We start from the raw sequence: 22686 nt of genomic DNA, 5'->3' as shown, positions 1-22686 counted from the left end.
ACCAATGATCAACTAGATACACTTTCCCTGAAAGCCCTGATGACATTCCGCGGGCTATCGATGCAAAACTGCTGGCAGAGCATCTCAACTTCTCTCCCCCCGAACAGCGCGTCACCATCCTGTGACCAATATTTTATTGAGGATAAAGCACTTTCAAATCCTCGATTCTCCTCGATCCTTGTTGTATCCTGTTTGGTCTTTCCCCTATTTCTAAAGACTAATAATTAATAATTTTTTTAATTATTTCCTCCAATACTATATATCCAAGTAATATGAACGTTAATTAATTACGAGTAACACTTTTACACAGAGAGTTCACATGGAGGACAGCACAACAGGACCAGCCATAGGCCTGCTCTCCTGTGTCTTTTTCCAAGTGATTCCGGGCCAGCTCGCTATTCTTAGTGTGATGATATAAGACAGAACCCAGCTGAAAATGAGTTCGGCTTTGACCCTTTGCGGCGGCATGAACTGAAAAACGGCTTGGAGACAATGCACGCAAAGACGAATCTTCGGGGGGCTGGATGTCCTAAAATGTTCTGCAAATCCCAACAGGGCAAGGTACCAAGACTCGGGGGGGCCTCTCCTCCGGTCGCCATTTTAACAACAATAACAACACCACAACGCCACTCCTGTTACTCTCCGCCAGGTGGCGACATTGTGGTGTCATATTGTTAGGCCCAGGCGGGTGGAAACCTTGTATCTCCAAAAAAAGAAAAATAATAAATTTAATGACGCAATGTTGGATTATTTAAAAAATTCAAGTGTTTTTTTCCCCATTTCCTGAAAATTCATGGATTTGGAGATACAAGGGGTGCGTTCCGATTACAAGGCTTCCACCCAACAGCAACATGTTTGTCTTTTACTTGAAAACATAGGCTACACCCTAAACAAAGACTATCCCTGTAACATGTGAGTTTAGGCATAGCCTATGTTCATCACTCAGGGAAAGGATGTGGAACATGTGAAAAACATATGAAAAAAAGTAGGCCAATGTTTCTTCTCACACCACTGCCGGCTTACTGCAACTGACATATCTTCCCGCCTCCCCCACCCCCATTTACAGGAAACAATTCTTCAACATTTAGTATACGGTTGTGTTCAGAATGTCGATGAGGATTTTGTGCTGTTTCTTTCAGCTGGCCTTCGCACTTCATACAGGTAGAAACATTTAACTAACTGATGGTTGACATTAGCGGGTAGGCTACACTTAATTTTGGGGTGTTGCAAAGTACACAGTACAAAGGCCATTGATTCGAGGATGCATGATGCTTCTTTTAGATTAGCCTCTTTCCTTCCCATCCAAATGCTGGTATCTACTTATTTATTGTGTTTTGGTTTTCCTCTAATTGCCTTTGAACACTGAGCACCAGGCCTAAAGCAGAACAACATTGTAATTGACAAGAATTGACAGTGTTTTTATGGAAGAGGTGGTTTTAGAATGTGATTAATTTGCCAAGGATCACCAAGTTTATTTTTCGGTTCCACTGACTCTGGTTGCCCCCGTTATTGCAATGTTTAAAAATGGGAAACCAAGTGACAGCTTTCGGATCCTCATGACCATAGGAGCATTGAGATATGGTGACCCTGTTCAGGTCCGTGCAGAGACCTTTGGAGGTGCCAGGTGCTCAAATTGAAAAAGGGGCACGTGGAACAATATTTATAAATATTATATATATTTCAATTTGTTAAATTATAGCGACCCATATTCATACAAAATTCAACATGTAATCTTACAACAAACCACATTATACTATATATATATATATGTAGCCCAGGTTAAATCTATATAGTGTGTGTGTGTGTGTGTGTGAGAGGTCAGAGATCCACTGCCTTAAGTGGCACTGCAGAATTCAATTCATAAAAAAAAAACATACACAAAATGTAACTGTGTAAACAGCAACCTGAATTGACATTAATGTAGCGTTTACAGTTTTTTACAAAGGCTTAAACACTAAAATCAAAAGTAACCTACACAGTTAGCGAAAACTTACAAAAGCAACTTGCAAAATATCAGCCCAGCACATTATCAGTATCACACTTTTTGCAAAACAATACACACATTGATTTACAAAACTCTAAACACATTTTTCTACTGTAGACACAAACAGCTCAGATAATGTCTCCTCTTTGCAATTTCAAGGCACTGTACCTTCCAAAAATACACACCCATGAACCAATTGTTTATACAGAGCTATCGGGTATAAAGACACTAAGGTGCTTCACTGTAAACTCCACAATCAGTTAAACACTGGGCAACAGGTGAGCCCCCAACAACATAAATTAAAGGCAAAGAGAGGAAGAAGTACGGAGCCCGGGAGGTGACATGAAAAAAAAAAAAAACGAAGGTAAAAAAAAAAAACTGAGAAAAGGTATGTACTTGGGACAAACACTGACTAGGTTTGCGAGATCACGAGTTTCTTTTGCGAGATCTCGAGTTTGTTTTGCAAGATCTTGACTTTCTAAGATCTCGAGTTTCTTTTGCGGGATATTGACTTTCTTTTGCGAGATCTCGAGTTTCTTTTGCGAGATTTTGACTTTCTTTCCATGTTGAACAATGTTGATACAGTAGCTTATGTCTCACAGTCTGAAAATCCTAGTACATCCGCACAGGTGACGTCTAGATTTGGTCGCATTCTCAAGCCAGTTGACAGACTGATTCAAACTATGTCAAGACAAGATATTGTTCACACATGTGGCAAGTGGTATGAGAAATTTAGTATAATGTAGTGACGACAACGCCACCTAGGGGGAGGGTTCACCCCTAGGAAATAGTTTAAGCCAATGCTAACCCTTTGAGTTCAATTTAGGTCAAACAGGTTCAAACTCAGGAGAAGCTAGAGACTTAGATTCCAAAAATATACATTTTATTGACAGATCTTAGTTACAATTATAAAAAAACCCAACTCTGAGGAAATGTCTCAGCAATTCCCCTGAAAGATACCAGTATGAGAGACACAACAACACACATACACACCATACCGTACATACGGTGACCAGCGAGGCTGCACGTCAGCTGGCACACAAGGTCTATGGGCAATCTCAAGAAAAGGGAAAACGGAGCAGGGCGAGGGCTTACCACGACCGGCAGGACTACAGGGGGGGGGGGAAGCGGTCCAGAAGACACCCACACATCACATGTGAGAATCACACTGCAATCACTGCACTCGCACTGCAATCACACTGCACTCCAAAGCTAAGGAGTGACACCCGAGGTGTGCTACAGGAAACGTGAAGGGACCCCACCACCTGAGGGTGAGCCTGCCGCTCGCTTGGACCACACCGCACCTGTCCAAAGGAGAACAAGGGAGAGAGGGGGAGAGACTATGGTTAGAACTGTGGGTAGCACAATCACACTAACTTAGCGTTAGCCGGTATGGTTATACTTAGCTTTTGAGCTGTGGGGCTGGAGGCTGGAACGGCCGTCTCACAGATGTTGACGGCCCCAGAGGTCAAGCTGGAGCAGTGCAACCGCCCTGGTCACGGCGATGGGGGGAATAACGGTACTGCACACAAATACACGCTCACACACCACTAACAACCACACACATGCACAGCAGTTCCCACAATGCAACACTACAATTAAGGGGCTGTAAGATACAGGTGAGTTAACCCCGCAAATACTCAAATGTGCATGCAGCACAAAGCAGCTCTAAACATGCATTAACAGGGAACAAAAAGGAAAGGCACAGGAGTAGAACATAATAAACCACATGCAAATACACAGAGAAAAGCAAGCAATCAATCAAACATGCAAAGCATGCATCACACGGCCAGACAGCCCTAAACATGCATTATGCAGATAAGTCAAAATGAATCCCATGCACGATCAATCCCAACTGGTACGACAAACAATACCAGGACAGGACCAACAACCAGTAGGTTACACAATAACCCCAGCGTCAAACCGAGGGTTGAAGAGGACGCAATAAACTTCATAAGAGACAGAACAGCAGCCGCGTGTGGCGTGGAGACACTTGGTGATGCCGGCCGACTTCATATATCTGTGGAAATCAACAAGTGTATACAGACTACCATCACGGACAATAAAGATAGCAAATTAGCCTTTAACAGTTTAATATATTGTCCACAAACATACCAAGTTAAAAAGATTTCGTTCCTGACCATCAAGTTGAGGGAGGGGAAGCTGCGTTAGCTCCGACAACACTGCTAATAACAGATTAGAGGCAATTAGGATTGCCGTTTGCAAACGGAGATCAATTAGACTACGAAATGGGTTTAAAATAAACAAGCCTACCTCTAGCTACTTTATGGCAGACACCAGGCTCAACAGTGCTACACCGGCCTCAACGCCGACAGAACAGACCAAGCTCTACAACACGGAAGTGGAGATATACTGGATGTAAGAGCAATCGTGCACGCTTAGATCAGCCAGCACAGATAAACGTCAGGTAGCTTACCTTACTCGTGAAAGCATTCACTTGATGGCGGCTTCACCAGCCAAGTTGTGATCCACGCCAAACTACTATGTGCCCCGGAAGACGGGAAAGAGAGAAAGTAGCACATCCAGGTAGCAATTTGCGTTCCTAGATATAAGTCTGCCAAGGTCCGCCCCGTAATTAGGATGAACGCAGCCACACCAATCCAGCACAGGGGGAGAAGCAAAGGAGCCAAATAATAGGGTGTAGCCCAATCTGCTACACACACATCCGTCTATGCAGGCTATCTGCAGGTCAGTGTTTCAGGTTTTTCATGATTAGACATAGTTAGAGTTGAGGTCATACACACGTTTGGTAACATGGTTATGTGGTCCAAGCTTTTCTGATTAGCTTTATGGAGAATTTATGGAATTTATGGTTTATGGCTTTATGGTCTTGTGGGGTGTATAAGGCACCCTACTGCCAGTGGTTGGTTGTGTGAGAGTTTGCGCACCTCTTCTTCCACTTCATCCTACCTTTGTGGTTGGCTGTCCTGTAATTGGTGACCCTCTAGTGTTTGAAAGTAGGGTCCTTTTTGCCTTTTGAAGTACTATTTGGTTGCTGCTCAAATTTGGTGAAATTCAGGGGAGGTGGGTGTAACAGAGTTAGAAATGTAGTTTAGTGTTTGTAGGCCCTATGTGATTTACGCTGTAATTCAGCAGCTTTATTGAGATTGGTGTTTTGGAGCCCCCTTTGGAGAAACGGTATACTGCAGCTCTGCTGCGTTTTGTCCTTGTATTGTTGCCGTACTCGATCAGAAGCGGTATGCTTTGCATTGGGTAGGTTGACTGTACAAAGCACCCCCCACTTTGTTTTAATTTTGTATCTGTAAGTTGAAAACTTCGACATATCACCTGTATTATATTACTTTACATGTATTGTTAGGATTTGGGTGCAATTCTAGCAACTTAGAGAAAGTTTATTAATGTTTTCATTATGACCACAAGTTCATACACATTGAGTCTTATGTGACTAGCTGTAAACTCCGCTAGCAACTTTCCATGCATTCAGTGTAGTTTAGTTTAGTGTGCATGGAAAGTGCAATTCAGTCTAGCAGGAAATAAATGTACATTTAGTTTAGCATTATGTTTATGCATTTACCTCCGTATGGTCTACGTCTGTGAATGTTTAGTGAGTCTCAGAATATGAGTTGACTGTCGTTCTGTGCACCTGAACATTCCATGTCTCCCTTGCTAGTAGGGCTGACAGTGATGGTATAGGAATGATGCATGTAACCTAATATAGCCCATTAAACTATATCTTTTTATTTTGCTTGTGCAGATGCTGTTTTATGTATGCCAGTGCCTGAAGGCATGTTTTGTTTTAACTTTTTCTAAAGAAATAAATGTGATAAGCCAGTTTTGGTCTCAGTCCCTTCACCGTCTGACTAATTATATATTACTTAAAGCTTAACCAACTTTATTATAAGGGTCCCCCATACTGATAGTTATATACTGGGCAATTCCATGCAAAGGTCATCCTTACCATGGAAAAAAAAGTTGTGCATACGCAAATAGAACTGTTGTTAAAATCTTCATTTAGATCTATATTTTATTGTTTGTAACTGATCTGATTGAATTTGATTGAGAATTACACTCTTTTTACATCATAAATATGGTGTGCAACCATACAGAAACAACATTTTTCACATGGTAATATTATACATATTTAAAAAGTGGATAAATGGACCCAAGGTTCAAACAAATTGTGCCATTTGACAAATTCCAGATTGACAAGGGAATGGTAGAGCAATGTCTATGCTCATCTTGCCTTTAAGTGCACAACTCCTTACATTTGTAAGGCTTTTGTTTTTAAGTCAGCAAGTTCCATGGCCATGTCACATCCATAACGTTTTATAGGAAAAGTTTATGCTACACATACAGTGTTGATGCGACAATGTCCATAGTGTCTGTGCAAAGCTGATTTATATCAATGTAAAGTGTGATGACCAAATTGTGCCACTTACTTGCTTTTAAAACCTTTAAAGGAGAATTCCGGTGTGATATTGACCTAAAGTGTATTGAAACATGATACCGAGTGTGAACGTATGTCTCATAGCCCATCTCGACTTGTCCCCTGCACTCCAAAATCTGGCGCTAGTTAGCCGATGCTACCAACAACTTTTTCAGTAGTGGTGCTTCGGCATCGGGCTAGCCATGCAAATAAATCACTGTTTTACACCCATTTACGAGGCTCAATGTATCTCCACACTTCATTGGTAGACTTCCTAGGGCCCTGACATTTAAAACGAGACATTGAGAACTTTGAAAAAGCACTGGTAGTTTACTTACAAGACGATTTATACAGACAGTATCTTCACGAAGTTTAGCGTTTGCAGCCATCTTGAATTTAGTCACGATAAGTCGAGCAACGAGTAAGAATGAACAGGTATGATAAGGGATCAGATTCCAAAAATAATTCAGTGGAAATGCATGGATTCCAGTTTCTTCCAGTAGCAGCAACTGGAATCCATGCATTTCCACTGAATTATTTTTGGAATCTGATCCCTTATCATAGCTGTTCATTCTTACTCGTTGCTCGACTTATCGTGACTAAATTCAAGATGGCTGCAAACGCTAAACTTCGTGAAGATACTGTCTGTATAAATCGTCTTGTAAGTAAACTACCAGTGCTTTTTCAAAGTTCTCAATGTCTCGTTTTAAATGTCAGGGCCCTCGGAAGTCTACCAATGAAGTGTGGAGATACATTGAGCCTCGTAAATGGGTGTAAAACAGTGATTTATTTGCATGGCTAGCCCGATGCCAAAGCACCACTATTGAAAAAGATGTTGGTAACATCGGCTAACTAGCGCCAGATTTTGGAGTGCAGGGGACAAGCCGAGATGGGCTATGAGACATACGTTCACACTCGGTATCATGTTTCGATACACTTTAGGTCAATATCACACCGGAATTCTCCTTTAATGGTGCGTTATGGATGTGACGTTATGGATGTTACATAATGTGAATTTACAAGACTGGAGACTTTATTATACCTCAAAGCCTATAAAACGTCTGTTCTGGTGGCATGTCAGTTTAAACGCATTTCACCTTAGTGTTTACAATTGACATTTCAAAGATTATTAGGTTGATCAAAACCACAGGGAGGTCTTGCCTAACCATTAGCAAAACAAACAAAATAAAATACCTCCAGTGATTAGCCTAGCCATAGCCTATTTTCAAGTGGCCTAATAACGAAAATCTGAGCGATTATCTTCCTGTAACTGTCATACTGTTGTTGTACAGTAACTGGATTATCGTGTTAGCTGGTGAAGATGGCTGACTTTGCAGCTGGAGTTAACATAGCAACCTCCTTCTGTTGCAGATCTGTTCAGCCTGCCGTTCACGTCTGCTTAACACAGTTTAATTTTAAATGTGACGCGATATGCCAGCATTTGAAGTGTCAGGTCCTCTGTAGCTAATACCCACAGAGTAACATAAGTAACGGCAGCAATAAACTAGATGTACCGCATAGCGGTACAAAATATGACCGCCTCTCAGTCCTGCATATTCTCTTCGCAAAAATAAATCACGCTTGTCAATTTGTCTCCATTTCCTACTCCTGCAACTCATGTGCATGTAAATGAGTGTGTGCATATGTGAGTTTGCTTTTGTTTATAAGTGTGTGTGTGTGTGTGTGTGTTTGCATGCGCACATGCGTATGCGTGCCTGTGTTTGTGTGTTTATGTGTCTGCATTCATGTGTGTGTGTGTTTGTGTATGTGTGTGTGTGTGTGTGTGTGTGTGTGTGCTTGCCTGTCTGTATGTGTTTATGTGTGTGTGCTTGCCTGTCTGTGTGCGACTGTGCGTGCATGCGTGCGTGTGTGTGTGTTTGTGTGTGCATGTGTGTGTGTGCACATGTACTTTATGTGTGCAAATCACAAATGAGTGGGTATGGGTTAGGTTGATGCGGGCTCTTGAGACTGACATACTATACATATTTTGTCATCTTGGGTGCAACGGTTCAGGTAGGGCTAGTTATTTAAGAGAGTGGCCACCAAGTTTCATGTTCCCTGGTGTTTCAGTAACTGGGGAATCACTGACCAAAATTGATGACGGTAAAAGAAAAAAATAAATGTATTTTTTATATTTTAAATTACTTGTCGTCCTGATTCTTCCTGTGTCTCTTAGTGGGCACTGAGGAAGCAATCATTTCATCACTAGTTTTTCATGATTACTATTTAAATTTCATATCAAAATTCATTACTTAATTATGTGTTTTATGTAGTTTGTCGAGGACTGGTTCAGACACGTCACATCCATAACGTGAAACCGTCACATCCATTACGCCAGTTTTTCCTACATAATGCATTACGAAAATGACGCATAGTTACAAAAACACACTTTTTGTGTTCATTCAAGTCTCCTTCATGCTACATATATCATAGTTTCGGCAGTTTCCTTCAAAATTCACAGAGTTTGTAGAAAACCTGTAATCTCTCACAAAAGTGTGTCCATTTCATGTCACATCCATAACGCTGATAAAATGCCTTGTATTCTTAGGATGAAATTGATTATATGAAATTTGAGGATTTCTCAGTATTCAGAGGACAGAGGTTCCATTAAAGGTTATGCAAATGAATTCACTGATACTAATTTTGCCCCCACTCTAAGGCATTTTGTTTACCAATATGAGTCCAATTGTCACATCCATAACGCTGGAACTGCCCTACATATTAATTAAGCTTAACCAACTTTATTATAAGGGTCCCCCATACTGATAGTTATATATTACTAATATATTAATTAAGCTTAACCAACTTTATTATAAGAGGCCCCATGCTGATAGCTATATACTGCTAATATATTAATTAAGTGTGCTTGCAAAGCAGCACACTTATTGTTCTTCTTAAGTTTTATTAGGGGTCCGAGCAGCGTAGCTGCAGGACCCCTATTGTTTCTGTACCGTTCATTTTTGGCCAAGATTCTGTAAAAGTCATACTGCAGCCTAAACCTTAACTCCAAAACTCTTCAAATTTTCAGGTATGGTTACCAGTACCCCCCTCTGCCCATAACCCAAAATTTGGGGTACTGCACCCAAAGGTGGCGCTGTTGGAAAAAAAAGTTAATTATGCTAATTTCTCCTTACCAGATTGACCTAGACTCAAAATTCTTTCATAATATTAATCTCTAAACTCAGATGCATCTTTTTGGCCCTGGTCTTATGGTCTAAAAATGTTTACTTTTGACACAATTTCATGGAAAAGCTAAACATTATAAAAAGTTTCACACTCTTCAAAAATAATCAAATCTTCACCAAAATTCTCACAGACAATGTTTAGACCAAGCCTCACAAAAGTTATCAGTCAGAATTTTGATATTTTGTTCCATTTCAGAGATATAGGCCAATAAAGTTAGACCACTTAGGCCATTTTTCCTAGATCACCTATATTCCTATAAACCGTAAGTCCTAGAAACTTCACATTTTCAAGTATTGTTACCAGTACCCCCCACTACCCATAACCCAAAATGTGGGGTACTGCACCTAAAGGTGGCGCTCTTGTCAAAAATGCTTATTTCTCCTTACCAGATTGACCTAGACTCAAAATAGACACAGACAATGTTTAGACCAAGACACAGACAATGTTTAGACCAAGCCTCACAAAAGTTATCAAAAGAATTTGGATATGTTTTTCCATTTCAGAGATATAGGCCAATAAAGTTCGACCACTCAGCCCATTTCTCCTATATCACCTATATTCCTATATGAGTATTTTTTTTCCCTTGGAGAACAACCATACAACCATCATTATGTGGATACCATTAACAGTGCACATTTTCAGATCTGTACTCTTTTTTATAAAGCCCTTAATTCTATTGTCAAATGTATGCTAGGAATTTTCTTGATGTTGTGTGTTTGCCAACACACATTTTCACCATGTGAATGTGACTGCCAAATATGTGGGATTGTCAGTGGCTCAGTGGGATAATGCCTAGTGCTGATGTTTATTAGGTTCAGAGTTCGAATCCCTGGTAGTGCTTTAGGCTCTAGCTCGAATACTATTGGTTATTGAAGATTCACACCATTGAACAGCACCTGAATGACATCAGGCAATCAACATACACAGTCATTAGTTGCCAAGAATCAGAACGCCGAGACACTCTGACATTTAGGGGAACTTCTTTGTTCATTATTTTTCCTTCGTCATTAAGTCTATCATATTTATATTTCATCCATTAGTGTTCTTCTCTACAAATGTCTAATTGCCCCAGAATTTCAAAAAGATTTCAGGTGTATTCTTTTAGGAAAGCCCTTCATTTTATTGTCAAATGTATGCTTGGAGTTTTTCTTGTGTGTTTACCAACACACATTTTCACCATGTGAATGTGACTGGCCAACATGTAGGATTGACACTGGCTCAGTGGGATAATGCCTTGTACTGGTGATCCTTAGGTTGAGAGTTCAAATCCCACTTGAAGCATTAGTGTTGGAATACTGTTGGGTTGTGGATGTTAGCATACTACATTAGAATGCTGTTGGGTTGTGGAGGTTAACACACTATAACATTAGAGCTACTTGTCAATATGGACTTGTAGTGTAACTGTATAATTATTGGCTGTTTATCTTATTGACTCCGACACAGCTGTAGCCTATAATTATTTGTTATTCTTATAATATTTGTCATTTCTTATACATATTTAGTCGGCTCTTCCACTTGACAGAACAACTCTGTATCGGTTAAGGATGTCACGCATGAAACAATGCTGCAGAAACACGAAAATACGACTTTGAGTTTAGTAGGCTATCATTTTCAGTTCCTGTTTATCTATTGCACGATGGGTAATAATTTAAAGGAATCGTGTTGCAGTCTTGTAAATAGTGACCCTGCAAGATCCCTAGTCATTGCAAAATCATAGTCTGTGACTTAAAACTCTACTACTTGTCTTTAGATGTGAGAGGGTCTGAGACTGTAGTCTTTCAAAAATCTTTTCCAAATCTTTGCAAATCTTTCCAAAGTCTGTCAGTGTAAGGAGGTGCTGTGGAGAAATTGCTGGATTGTTTGGCTGTCACCAAACCACACCCAGTTTACCTGCTGGGAAACCCTGTAGCTCCGGAGCAGGGGCTCAGACCAGGATAAATTGTTTGCTCGCCCTCAGTTCACTCTTTTGTTCATCTCAACTCAGCACTCCAGTGTGTCCTGCTTTGTGTGCGTCTTTGAGTTAACGTAAGTCATCACTTTAATGACCCTCACTATGACTTTTGTGATGTTTATCAGTTTGTAGAGTAGCTCTGCCATCATGTGTATAGTTAAGGTCTTTGTTTGTTGGTTTGGTGTGTTGGAGTCCCATGTGAGAGATGATTAGGTGATGTTGGTTGACTTGGGATGTCAAGTATTGTTTAGTTGTACCTTATATAGCCATATGATTTCAGTTTATTGTTCAAATGTCAATTGGTTTGTTTGTGAGTTGGGATCTGTACTGATTTACCCCATTTCACTGATTACTCCATTTTCTGTTTGCTCTTTGATGCAGCACACATACAAGTAAAGAACAAAAGAACAGATGAATTGAAACTCAAATAAAGTTCACTTGTGTTGCACCGAAACCTGCCATCTCCGTGTCATCACTTCATACCATTGAGCCTTCTGACCGAGGCTCTGCCTGCTCGCCACACACTCACTCTACCTCGACCCACATCGCCCCCTACAGTTCCTTCAGCTGGGTTGTGGAGGTTAGCATACTAGAATAGAATACTGTTAAGAATACTGTTGGGTTGTGGAGGTTAGCACACTATAACGTTACAGCTACTTGACAGGACTTGTCGTGCAAGGCAAGTATAACTGCATAATTATAGGTTGTTCATCTTATTGACTCCAACACAGAACCCACCCCCACCCCCCTTCACCTACCACCACAAATACAATTCCATTCTGTGGGAAACACTGCCTTCCATTAACAGACGCTTCATCTTATCCATGACAAATGCATAGTCCTGTAGAATAGAGTATTGTTAGAATACTATTGAGTTGTGGAGATTAGCGCACTAGAATACTACTGTTAGAATACTGTTGGGTTGTGGAGGTTAGCACACTAGAATAGGGTATTTTTAGAATACTATTAGGTTGTGGAGGTTAGCACACTATAACGTTACAGCACAGGGTAATCCTAATTTTATGCATCAAATTTATTCCAATCCAACTCAAAAGTTTTGAACAACACAAAGTGAAGGTTTTATCCAGATCAAAACCAAGAATAGATTATGTGATCTAATCCAATTTCAGGATCCTTGTTTCCCTTTGAACAAGCCATTTTCAAGATTTGATCCAATCCGATAGCCGAAATCCGGTAACTGAAATCCGATAACCGAAATCCAATCGCGTTTCTTTTGAACAATTGGGCCCAAACAATCAAAGCATATGTAAAACTAAAAAGCTATGCTACCTCATGTTCGTTTTGCTCGGACCCCGTAAATCACCGCTTGCGGTTATATTTATTATTATTTTTCCCGTCTCCCTAATTTTGTCAGCCCTAGCGCCTAGGCCCTTTGAGACAGAGACACCGTTCCAACTTTAAAACGTCCGGTCAGTACCGGTGTAAGTTGGTCGCGAAGATGACGTCAGGTGGGCGTGCCGTTCGTCCGCCATATTGGATTGAACAGAAAGCGAAACTAAATTTTCACAGGTCAAAAATTTGGTCCGAACGCCACGAAACTTGACGTACGTTATCCTTGGACCAAGCCTCATAAATGTTAGCGGAAGGATTTTTTATTTTCGAAAGCGTTTGCCCGTCACAGCCAAACGAAATCGGCGGCGAAGCTCCGAAACAGGAAGTCGTCCATATCTCAGGAACACTGTCACATATCGATACCAAATTTTGTATATGAACTGGGGACTCCAGTGTGAGGGTGCATAGGCAAAAAAAAAAAAAGAAATATTCCAAAAGTTTCCATCATTTGGCAAACCACCCATCCATTTTTGGTAACTATCACCTTTCACATTTTCAGTTGTACTGCTATCACAATGCCTTCCAAGTATGCATAATCTCTCTGGGGAGCCACAATGTCTCTAGGCAGCCTTGCCCAATCATGAAATCCTTGCTCTGCCATGGGATAGTATGGACTTACGAACTGAAATACCTAGGAGAACAGTAGCTATATATAGCTTACATAATAGTTGTTTTCACATTGACGGTATTCAAATAAAAAATTTCCTTATTGTTAAATGTCATTATGGGAGAGTATTATTAAAAATGTTACAAGTATGCAAATTCATATATTTACGGGAAATGAGGTTTTACTGGGTTGTTTTGTTGTAAAGACATGCAAGGCATTCTGGGCCATGTAATAGACAAACAGTGGTCGGCAGCGTTAACTTGATTTCCTGTATTAATATGAATAGGTGTTTCTGTAAACCTAGGGACAATAAACAGCTATCTCTGTTACAAAAACGAGCTGGTAATCGCTCATTGAAGAGGGAATGATAAAAAGATTGTTTTCCTAAAAGCATGGAGTTGACGAAAGAATAAACAAGCAATGTCACGTTAATGTTAAATAGCCTAGAACGACATCTGAACGCTAGGTGGCAACGTTGTATTACATTTCACTAGTGTAGCCTATACAGTGTGAGATTCACAAGTAAGGAAGGTGCAAATATTATGTAATTTATCATGGGAAATTATTGGAAATGTTATTTCTTGTTTATTCTAATTGCAAACCACACACATCCATTCGGAAGCACACGCACACATTTAATACTGAAAGACTATCATTTCGTTTATTTGATGTTGCTTAGCAACGGGGACAGACTTCAGAGCAAAGATTCTAGAACAGAGCTTCAGAGAGACACGTTTGTGTCATTGTAGTACAGAAACAACATTAAAGAGTAGTAAGAATAAGTTTATGTGCAGGATGAATAACTATGTATAAATGTAATTACAGTAGGCCTATGTACATTTGTAAATAAATAGAAAACTATGGGTGAGAGGGATTTAATTAAAAATCTTTCCAGTAGGCTTTAATGTCACGCAAAAAGTACAACCAAAGCTGAGCTTGATCAACTAGAACGTCTAAAGAACCAGAACTTGAGTGTAGTTTTTTGCTGGGTCCCAGGCCATGTTGGTCTGAGGGGAAATGAGAAAGCGGACAGTGCTGCTAAGCAAGCCCTCAATGAAGAAGTCACAGAATGTCAAATCCCTGCCCCAGACCTTAAACCTATACTGAACTCTTACATCTCAGATAAGTGGCAATCTGAATGGGATTAATGTACCAACAACAAGCAAGGAATGTGAATTTTGGCACATTTTCATGATCCACTGGGTCGTTATGGGGCACACAAAATACGGTGTTGCTAAAATTACTCCTATTGTGGCTATTAGAGACATGCGTTCATGAGTATCCAGCTACATTCAATGAGTTAAGTAAAATACATTTACACACAAAAAAAAACCCCATCACTAATGTTGTGGACATTCCTTTATTCTGAGATACATCAATAGGCTCTCAAAACAATCCCAAAAAGACATAAGGTCTTTATAGAGCAAATCCATATAGATTATTTGTCAAATAAACCAGTAAAACAGAATTAGGGGATGGAATATATAACATTCACACTCATAGCTCATATTTCTAAAATAAATCAGTGAAAAAATATCCTGACAAACAAGCAGCATTTTAATGCCTTGGTCATATTTCATAATTTCTAATTTTTCTCTAGGTTACCTGATAGCCCAGTTTGAGAGGTGCAAGACGCGTGACATTATTTATTTTTGCAGCCAATCACTGCTGTTGTTTTATTTTATTGATTTGATTTTAGTCATAGAAGCTAAATTCGAAGGCAGGCCACAGGTAAAAGCCAACGAACCGCATTCACCCCACAAGGCAATAGTTGAATAGAGCTTTTGAGGTATTGCCACTGCTCCAACACTGAAAGGCACTGTTAGAATGCTTGGATCAAGCCAGGTTCAACATAGCGTATGTCACTGTCTGCTCACGTTGGTGACCGGACCAGGGCAAGCACACTTTCGCAGTTCCCGCCGGAAATGCAGTCTAGTTAAGCTTAAACTTTATTGTAAGGGTCCAGGGGAGTGGTTCATATTGGGATAGGTAGAAGCACAGTTGAATAACAATTAGTTAAATAATAATATGTAATTAACTTTTCTATTAACACATAGTTTGTAAATAAACATTTACCATTTAAATGATGTGAGAAATAACTTAATTAGTGCCAAAAAGACATTTAGTTAACTATTAACAAATATTAGTACAATATTAGTTAATAGATTTGTTAAAACATTAACATCCAGATTTTATGCAAGCAACTAATATTTAATTAATGATGAAAAAACTATTAACTTGTGCCAAATAGATATTTTAGTAACAATTAACAAATATTAACAAAGGGTTAGGTAATTACTAGTTTGCTATTTATTATGGCACCTTATTATGTTCATGTTCCCCGGTGTTTTGGTGACCCCTGAAGCATTGACCAAAAACGTTGACAACTATATGACCACGCTAAGCGATGGTAATAATAATTAGTACTACCACTCTTTATCATTCAATATCCCCAACTTTAAAACTAATTCCTAACAATGTGTTGTAATGTACCATATTGTGACTTCACTATGACTCTTCATATCTGTCTTCCACAGCTGGGTTTCTTAAGTCCTCTGTGTTCAGACCAACTGGAGGATCTGTCACTCTGGAGTTCCAGCAACACCAGCAGCCGGAGAAGGAGCAGATAGATATTGTTTTTTGGGAATATGGCCCAAATACAACATTGAAATATGTACCCCACAAAGACACTGTTACAGTATTCACCCATAAAGGCAGAGTGGAGTTTAATAAGGAGACCTTCTCTATGGAGCTGAAGAACCTGCAGAAGAGTGACAGTGGACTCTACAGAGGAAAGATCAGTGCTGGGACGGAAGTTATAGTTGAGCACACACTCTCTGTGCTGGGTGAGTAGACTCATGATTGTCTTAAACAGAATGTGCTGTATTATGAAAAATAATTTAACATTTTGCCTTTACACATGTATTTGGGTATCTGGGGGGCAACACATCAAAATAGCACAAGCCAGTTGTTTATTTGTGACTGCCTAGGCCTGAAAACATGTGATTTAGCAAGCCATTCAGCTTCACTGGCTAAAGTGTTGTCACATCTACAAGATTGTTTAATCCATCGCAATTTCATCTCAACCGAGTCACCACTCTTCATTGAAAAACAGAAGTTTGCCATTGTGCAAGAGGCTCATTTGTTAAGGAACAGAGACAGGGTTGGAAAGAGTGTTGTGGTGCTTTATCCTTTTGTTATTTTGACCAAAGTATGACTTTGTAAAATGTTAGGTTTAACATGTCTTGAACAGAACAGAACATGCTGAGGCAGTGGTAAATATTATGAGAAACTATGATTAATCTGACTACATAAATTAAGAACTTGACCTCGAATAATTACTAAGTAGTAAGAGAGTAGTGGCCCGTGAGGAAGTACTACCAAGAAGGGCGAAGGCCAGGTGCAACAGAGCGTGAAGCGATACACAGATCCAGCAGAGCCCTGCTCCGACAATGGGACCGCCTAGTTGATGAAGAAGGAGTTCTGTACCGCCTGATTCATGCACCAGGGGGAGGTCCGGAGACTCTCCAGCTACTGCTGCCCCAGTGCCTGCAAGCAGAAGTCCTACGACCAGCAAGGGCATCAAGGCACAGAAAGAACACTCCAGCTACTCTGGAGCCGATGTTTTTGGTACAGTATGACTAAAGATGCCGAACAGTGGTGTCAGCAGTGCCAGCGATGCGTTTTGGTGAAGGCTGTCTAGCCCAAAGTCTGTACGTATTGGAGCACGATGCAAGCCACTCGCCCAAATGAAATCCTAGCGCTCGACTTTACTCTGCTAGAGCCAGCCAGTGATGGACGAGAGAATGTCCTGATCCTCACAGACATTTTCACAAAGTACTCACAGGCTGTCCCTACTAAAGACCAAAAAGCGCTCAAGGTGACCAGGGCCTTGGTGCAGCAATGGTTCCATAGGTTTGGTCCCCCAGCTCGTATACACTCTGGGGGTGGACCGGTCCGACAGGTGCATCGTTCGGAGATGCGCGTCGTCCCTGCGGGATTGAGGCCCAGACCCGGTGATGTCCCTGGTGCAGCTCGGGAAGAGGAGATCCCCCAAAAACCCTCCTGCCTGGGATGATGGTGATGGCCGAGATGTGATCATTTGGTATGGTGCGGAAAAAGAACCCCAAGCTGCACCTCCTCCAATCGACACCTCGGCGTCGGAGGAAATGGACATTGAGGATATGGCTGAGGTGCCTGAGAACAACACTGTGGCCTTGCGCCGCTTGGCGAGGTCTACGGCCGGACAGCATTCCAATCCCCACCATCTACCCTGACTGACTAGTGGCATAGAGGGTGGTCCATCAGGAAGAGAGGTTGAAGACTCCCGGGCAAGAGGTGTAATCATCGGGCCGCCGATTCATTTGGAGGGGGTGGATTGTGGCCTGTAGGTTTGAGGCGCTCTGTTTTTCTCTCCCTCACCTCCCTCTTCTCTGCCCCCCGCTCGCTTTTCCCCTTATTGCTACGTCACCTAATGCGGTAAAAAAATGTGTTTTTATGTGTATGAATGTGCAGGTGCTGCTTTTTAGATCGGCCTTCTTGTTCGTTTTTGTTTATTTTTCTTTTTTTCTTTTTTCCACTTGCCGGTGGACTGTAAGAGATTTGTGCTAATGAAGTGATTGTAGCCACCGGCTAGCGGTTTCTTCTTTTTTGTTGTGTCTGTTTCCCCTCCCTAGTAATAGCCTCGGTGTGGATTGGGCCCATAGAATAGACTAGCCCACCCGTGGCCTGGTTTCCTTGAAGTGTTTCACGTTTTACCCATTTGGAACTGTGTGCGGTGTAATGCTGTGAAGTGTGCATCTTTTGAAGCAGCTCAAGGAGCATGGTTACAAGGTATTGTAGGCTGTGTTTGCAGTGTTTGTTCTACTCTAACGTGGTGTGCCCTAGCTCACGTGTGGTATTGAAACCTAGGCCTGGTCAAGCTTGTATTCGGGTGGCTCACCCTCCTATGGCTTATCCCTATGTCTTTAAATTAGTGCTGTCAAACGAAAATACGAAAATTTTAATCACGATTAATCGCTGAATTCCTATAGTTAATCACAATTAATCACATATTATATCATATGGTTAAAATTAATCACCATAAAGCAATTATTGTGTATCTTGATTGGGATTCAAATGAAAGCAAAGCAAGTTACTTTATTAACTGAACTTTAAGACGTAGGTCTATTTGATTATTTCAAATCAAATTTCAAAAGATGTGCAGCAGACCTGAGGCAACACAATATATTCTTCAGAAATATAGCTGATATAAACTGAAATAAATGCTACCGCAGAAGTGCATGCACAAAATGTAGGCCTACACACATTATAAAGGGCATTAGCCTGACGAGCCAGACCCACATTAAAATGTAGGGTCTGGGCACTCACCGTTCGCAGTGCTCAGTCCGAGGGGCGGGATAATCAGTTGTCTTTCAAATTCCCTCTGCACGCAATAGGACAGCGGCAGCGTTAGGAGTCCCATGCGTTTCCCACCAGCGGAGCTAGTTGGCTAGTTCAAACGTTTGCCAACTTAATAAAAGCTTAACTCGTGTCACACTGTTCGCCAGCAGCAACATCCATCTTATTTGTTTTCAAGTAGCAGGGAATTCAAGCCAAACCGTTGCAACTCTGCCATCAATCATTATGTTAAGCCCACCTAACGACTCTATACACGATTTCATTGGCCTGTTTGAGTTTCGATTTCTGGAGCTCACAAGCCAACGGAGAGTTGCTAGACTAGCCCTGTCAGTGCTAGGGGCACATCTAGATTTCTAGGCTAAAAGGGCATAACAAAACAGAAAAATATTGTATTCATACTATATTCATTATCTTTGAGTTCAGTTGAAAATAAGGAACTTTTCAACATGAGTGCATTGCCATTTTATAGGCCTACAGTCTATGGTGCACTGTCACTTGCCACACACATCAACGCCAAAGTTTTTAACAGGCAAACACTGGATGAACAATGGATTTTATGGAGCAGCGTCGACCAAATATAACTGAATCGTGATTTACACGGCGGCAAAGTGCAATGCTGGTGTGCGGAGTTGTATTGAAAAGAATGGAATCTAATGTAAATGAATGTCGAAAGCAGAGTGCATCGCAAATAGTAGCAGCCAAAGGGGTATGTTGATAACAGAACAAGTGACGGTGAAAAAATCTTTGGCGGCACACAACTAATGCGTCAGCCTAGGCTACTACTCTTTGTCCGGCTCGTAAGCCCAACCAAGTGTGTGCAGCATGCCTTTACGTAGCCTACTAACGGCGCATCATCATAAAGATACATTTAATCTGTATCTGTATACACCCCATTTTAGCGGAAAACATGTTAACATTATATCATTGATTCCAATGGGAAACAGCTAGTAATCACACGTTGACGTTACATCTAGTTAATAATTCACAGGACATTCAATCATTTTACTAACACGGCAGTTATGAAGAATTATGTTCATGTAACTTACTCATGTCGAAACTATGTACATTACCAACCTAATTCGTTTGCAATACCCCATGTATTGTACACATTTAGCATGTAGCTACACTTACCATAATATCCCATGCAAAACGGTTAGCTTGCTAGCTAGCTAACTGTGGAACTGTATAACATAGCCAATTATCTCACCTAGTTGTAGGAAATAGGCTACGTTCATATTACAAGTGATAGAATGAATGTGTGACTTATGTTTAGTAAGTTTATGATGTTATGATGTTTAGGAAGTTAAGAGTAAAGTTAAAGTTTGAGGACAGGCAAGAGTGACATTCCCCGTCGACGCCCCCCCGTCCGGGGGTCAAAGGGGTAGCGGGTCATACGGGTTGCGGGAATGTGGGTGTTTCATTAATAATAGTATTATTAGTGTTTTTGTTGCTGTTATTAATATGTCTTCAGATGTGTCGGTTAACAGTTGATCCAATATTAGTTATACACACCAATTGAATTGAAATAGAAATTTTAATGATTTATACTTTTTTGTAATTATTCCATATTTAGTGTAGTCGTTCCATATCAGAACCCCTGAAGTACACCAAATGCATGAAACTTCAGAGTGTTAGCTTTAATTTGAGGCCAAGATTATGCTTCTAAGGGGTTCTTCTAATATGCAGTAAGCATCTGATTGTCAGTATGCATTTTAGATAACCAAAAAGTTTCTATAGGGCATTTTACAAAACGCATGAGCATACCTTGGCAAATAATGGTCTAAAGTACTCATATTGTCATTCTATATTGATCTACTTTTGCACACAGCTTCACCAGACCTGATGCTAGGGCTCAGTTGTGTTTGTAAGTCATATCAAGTCAAGACCTAAAGGGCTGAAATGTGGTCAGTTCAGAGATGCTTGTTATCCGGTAGAAAAAGAAAACAATATTCTAGCCTCTGTAACTCTGTGTCAGTACATCACACAGTTATTCTAAAAGTATTATTTCTTATTTCTGAAAGTTATTTGGCCAAAGTATGTAGGCTTATATGTATGTACGCTTATAGCTATATACTACTAATATATTAATTAAGCTTAACCAACTTTATTGTAAGCGGTTCCAGCACTGACAAGATTGACAGCATGTCAAGGTAGCTCTGTGTTTTTTTCTTGAATTGTGATCAATAAAGTATCTATCTATCTATCTATCTATCTATCTATCGCAAGAGTCCTATGGGGAGTGGTTCATATTGGGATAGGCAGAAGCACAGTTTAATAACAATTAGTTAAATAATAATAAGTCATTAACTTTTCTATTAACATATAGTTTGTAAATAAATATTTAACATTTAAATGATGTAAGAAATAACTGTTAATTAGTGCCAAAAAGACATTTAGTTAACTGTTAACACATATTAATACAATATTAGTTAATAGATTTGTTAAAACATTAACATACAGATTTTATGCAAACAACTAATATGTAATTAATGATGAAAAAACTATTAACTTGTGGCAAATAGATATTTTAGTAACAATTAACAAATATTAACAAAGGGTTAGGTAATTACTAGTTTGCTATTTATTATGGCACCTTATTATGGAGTGTTACCAAAGTTAAAAGCAAAATTGATACAAAAGTTTTTTCAACTGATTATAATACCTTTAGATGTAGCCTACTTAATAACATATTAAAATCTAGTAAAATCTGACCCCAGTAAAGGGGTCATTTTCAAGATGGCGTCCAAGATGGCACCAGAAGCTAATTTGGGATATCTCTGAAGCATATTCAGCCTAGGAAAGTGTTTTTCGTGTTTAATCAGATTTAGTGGTTACTGAATCATATGTCACACTAAAGTATTCGTTCATCATTTTTAAAGACTTATAATTTTCAAGATGGCGTCCAAGATGGCCACCAGAAGCTAATTTTGGCTATATCTGACGCATTATTCAGCCTAGGAAAGTGTTTTTCGTGTTTAATCAGATTTAGAGGTCACACAATCCTTCATTAAATCATGCGCCACCGGATGGTTGTGGCGTAACAAGAGGTCATGAATTAATTATAATCTATTGAATTGTAATTAGTCCCTCCTTTTCCACAACTTTCCAACCATGCTGCCAATTCAGTCTACTTAAAGCATAGAGAATGATAGACATCATTTCATTCTACTTTTTTCTCACGACTTTCTGTCAGTTCAGTCACATATATACGACAGACTATTAGGGCCACACATGAAGAAGACAAATATTTTTGCCATGATGAGAAGCCAAACCCAACATGTCGTTTAAAGTCGACATGTCAACATTAAACACAACATTTTGAGAATAAAGTTGAAATATCATGTCAACTTTAATCTCTAGGATCTTTGGTGTCAGCAAAAGACAGCATTCCAGAAGAGGAGATTTTTTCCTTCAGTCATGTATTTACTATGCCTTCACTATACCTTCACTACTCCCAATCAGACAACAGAGGTGATTGGTGAATTAAGATACCAAGTGATGGCTGTACTTTTTGGTGGGAAGTCCACAGACTCTCTTACAACATTACGGCACAACACCCTGAGTAGGAAGTTTGTCTTTGTGTCATTATTTGTGACTCTAGAACGTCTCCCTCTAACTGAATCTGCTAGTAAGCTTCACAGCTTTTGAAAGTTATCCACTGTAACTGTGTGCATTTCTGCAAGACACTCTTCTGTTAATGTAGATACGGATTACGCTTCACTGCTGCTTGTGGAACATGTCAAAATGAACAATGTGACAATCTGCACAACTTCCTTTCAGAGGACTGGAGGATGATG

The 22686-nt window shown here is 40.1% G+C and overlaps 1 protein-coding gene across 4 annotated transcripts in view; it reads left to right on the top strand.

The window, feature by feature from the left end:
* Positions 1-1036: 1036 nt before the first annotated feature.
* Positions 1037-22686, top strand: part of LOC121713543 (CD48 antigen-like) — a 31281-nt gene continuing 9631 nt past the window's right edge. For 2 of the 4 annotated variants that reach the window (XR_006032849.1, XR_006032848.1), the window contains exons 1-2: positions 1040-1161; positions 16027-16335. Coding sequence is in view for 1 of the 4 variants with exons in the window: in XM_042098230.1 (XP_041954164.1) it covers positions 1107-1161; positions 16027-16335 (364 nt within the window). In the remaining 3 variants the exon portion in view is untranslated. Of the gene's footprint in view, positions 1162-16026; positions 16336-22686 lie in introns of all 4 variants that reach the window. The other 2 variants (XR_006032850.1, XM_042098230.1) reach the window with 2 other exon arrangements.

Source organism: Alosa sapidissima, chromosome 1 (genome assembly GCF_018492685.1).
Source record: "Alosa sapidissima isolate fAloSap1 chromosome 1, fAloSap1.pri, whole genome shotgun sequence".
Classification (NCBI taxonomy): Eukaryota; Metazoa; Chordata; class Actinopteri; order Clupeiformes; family Clupeidae; genus Alosa; species Alosa sapidissima.
Note: the sequence above shows the minus strand (reverse complement) of the source record. Positions and strands in the feature narration are given on the sequence as shown.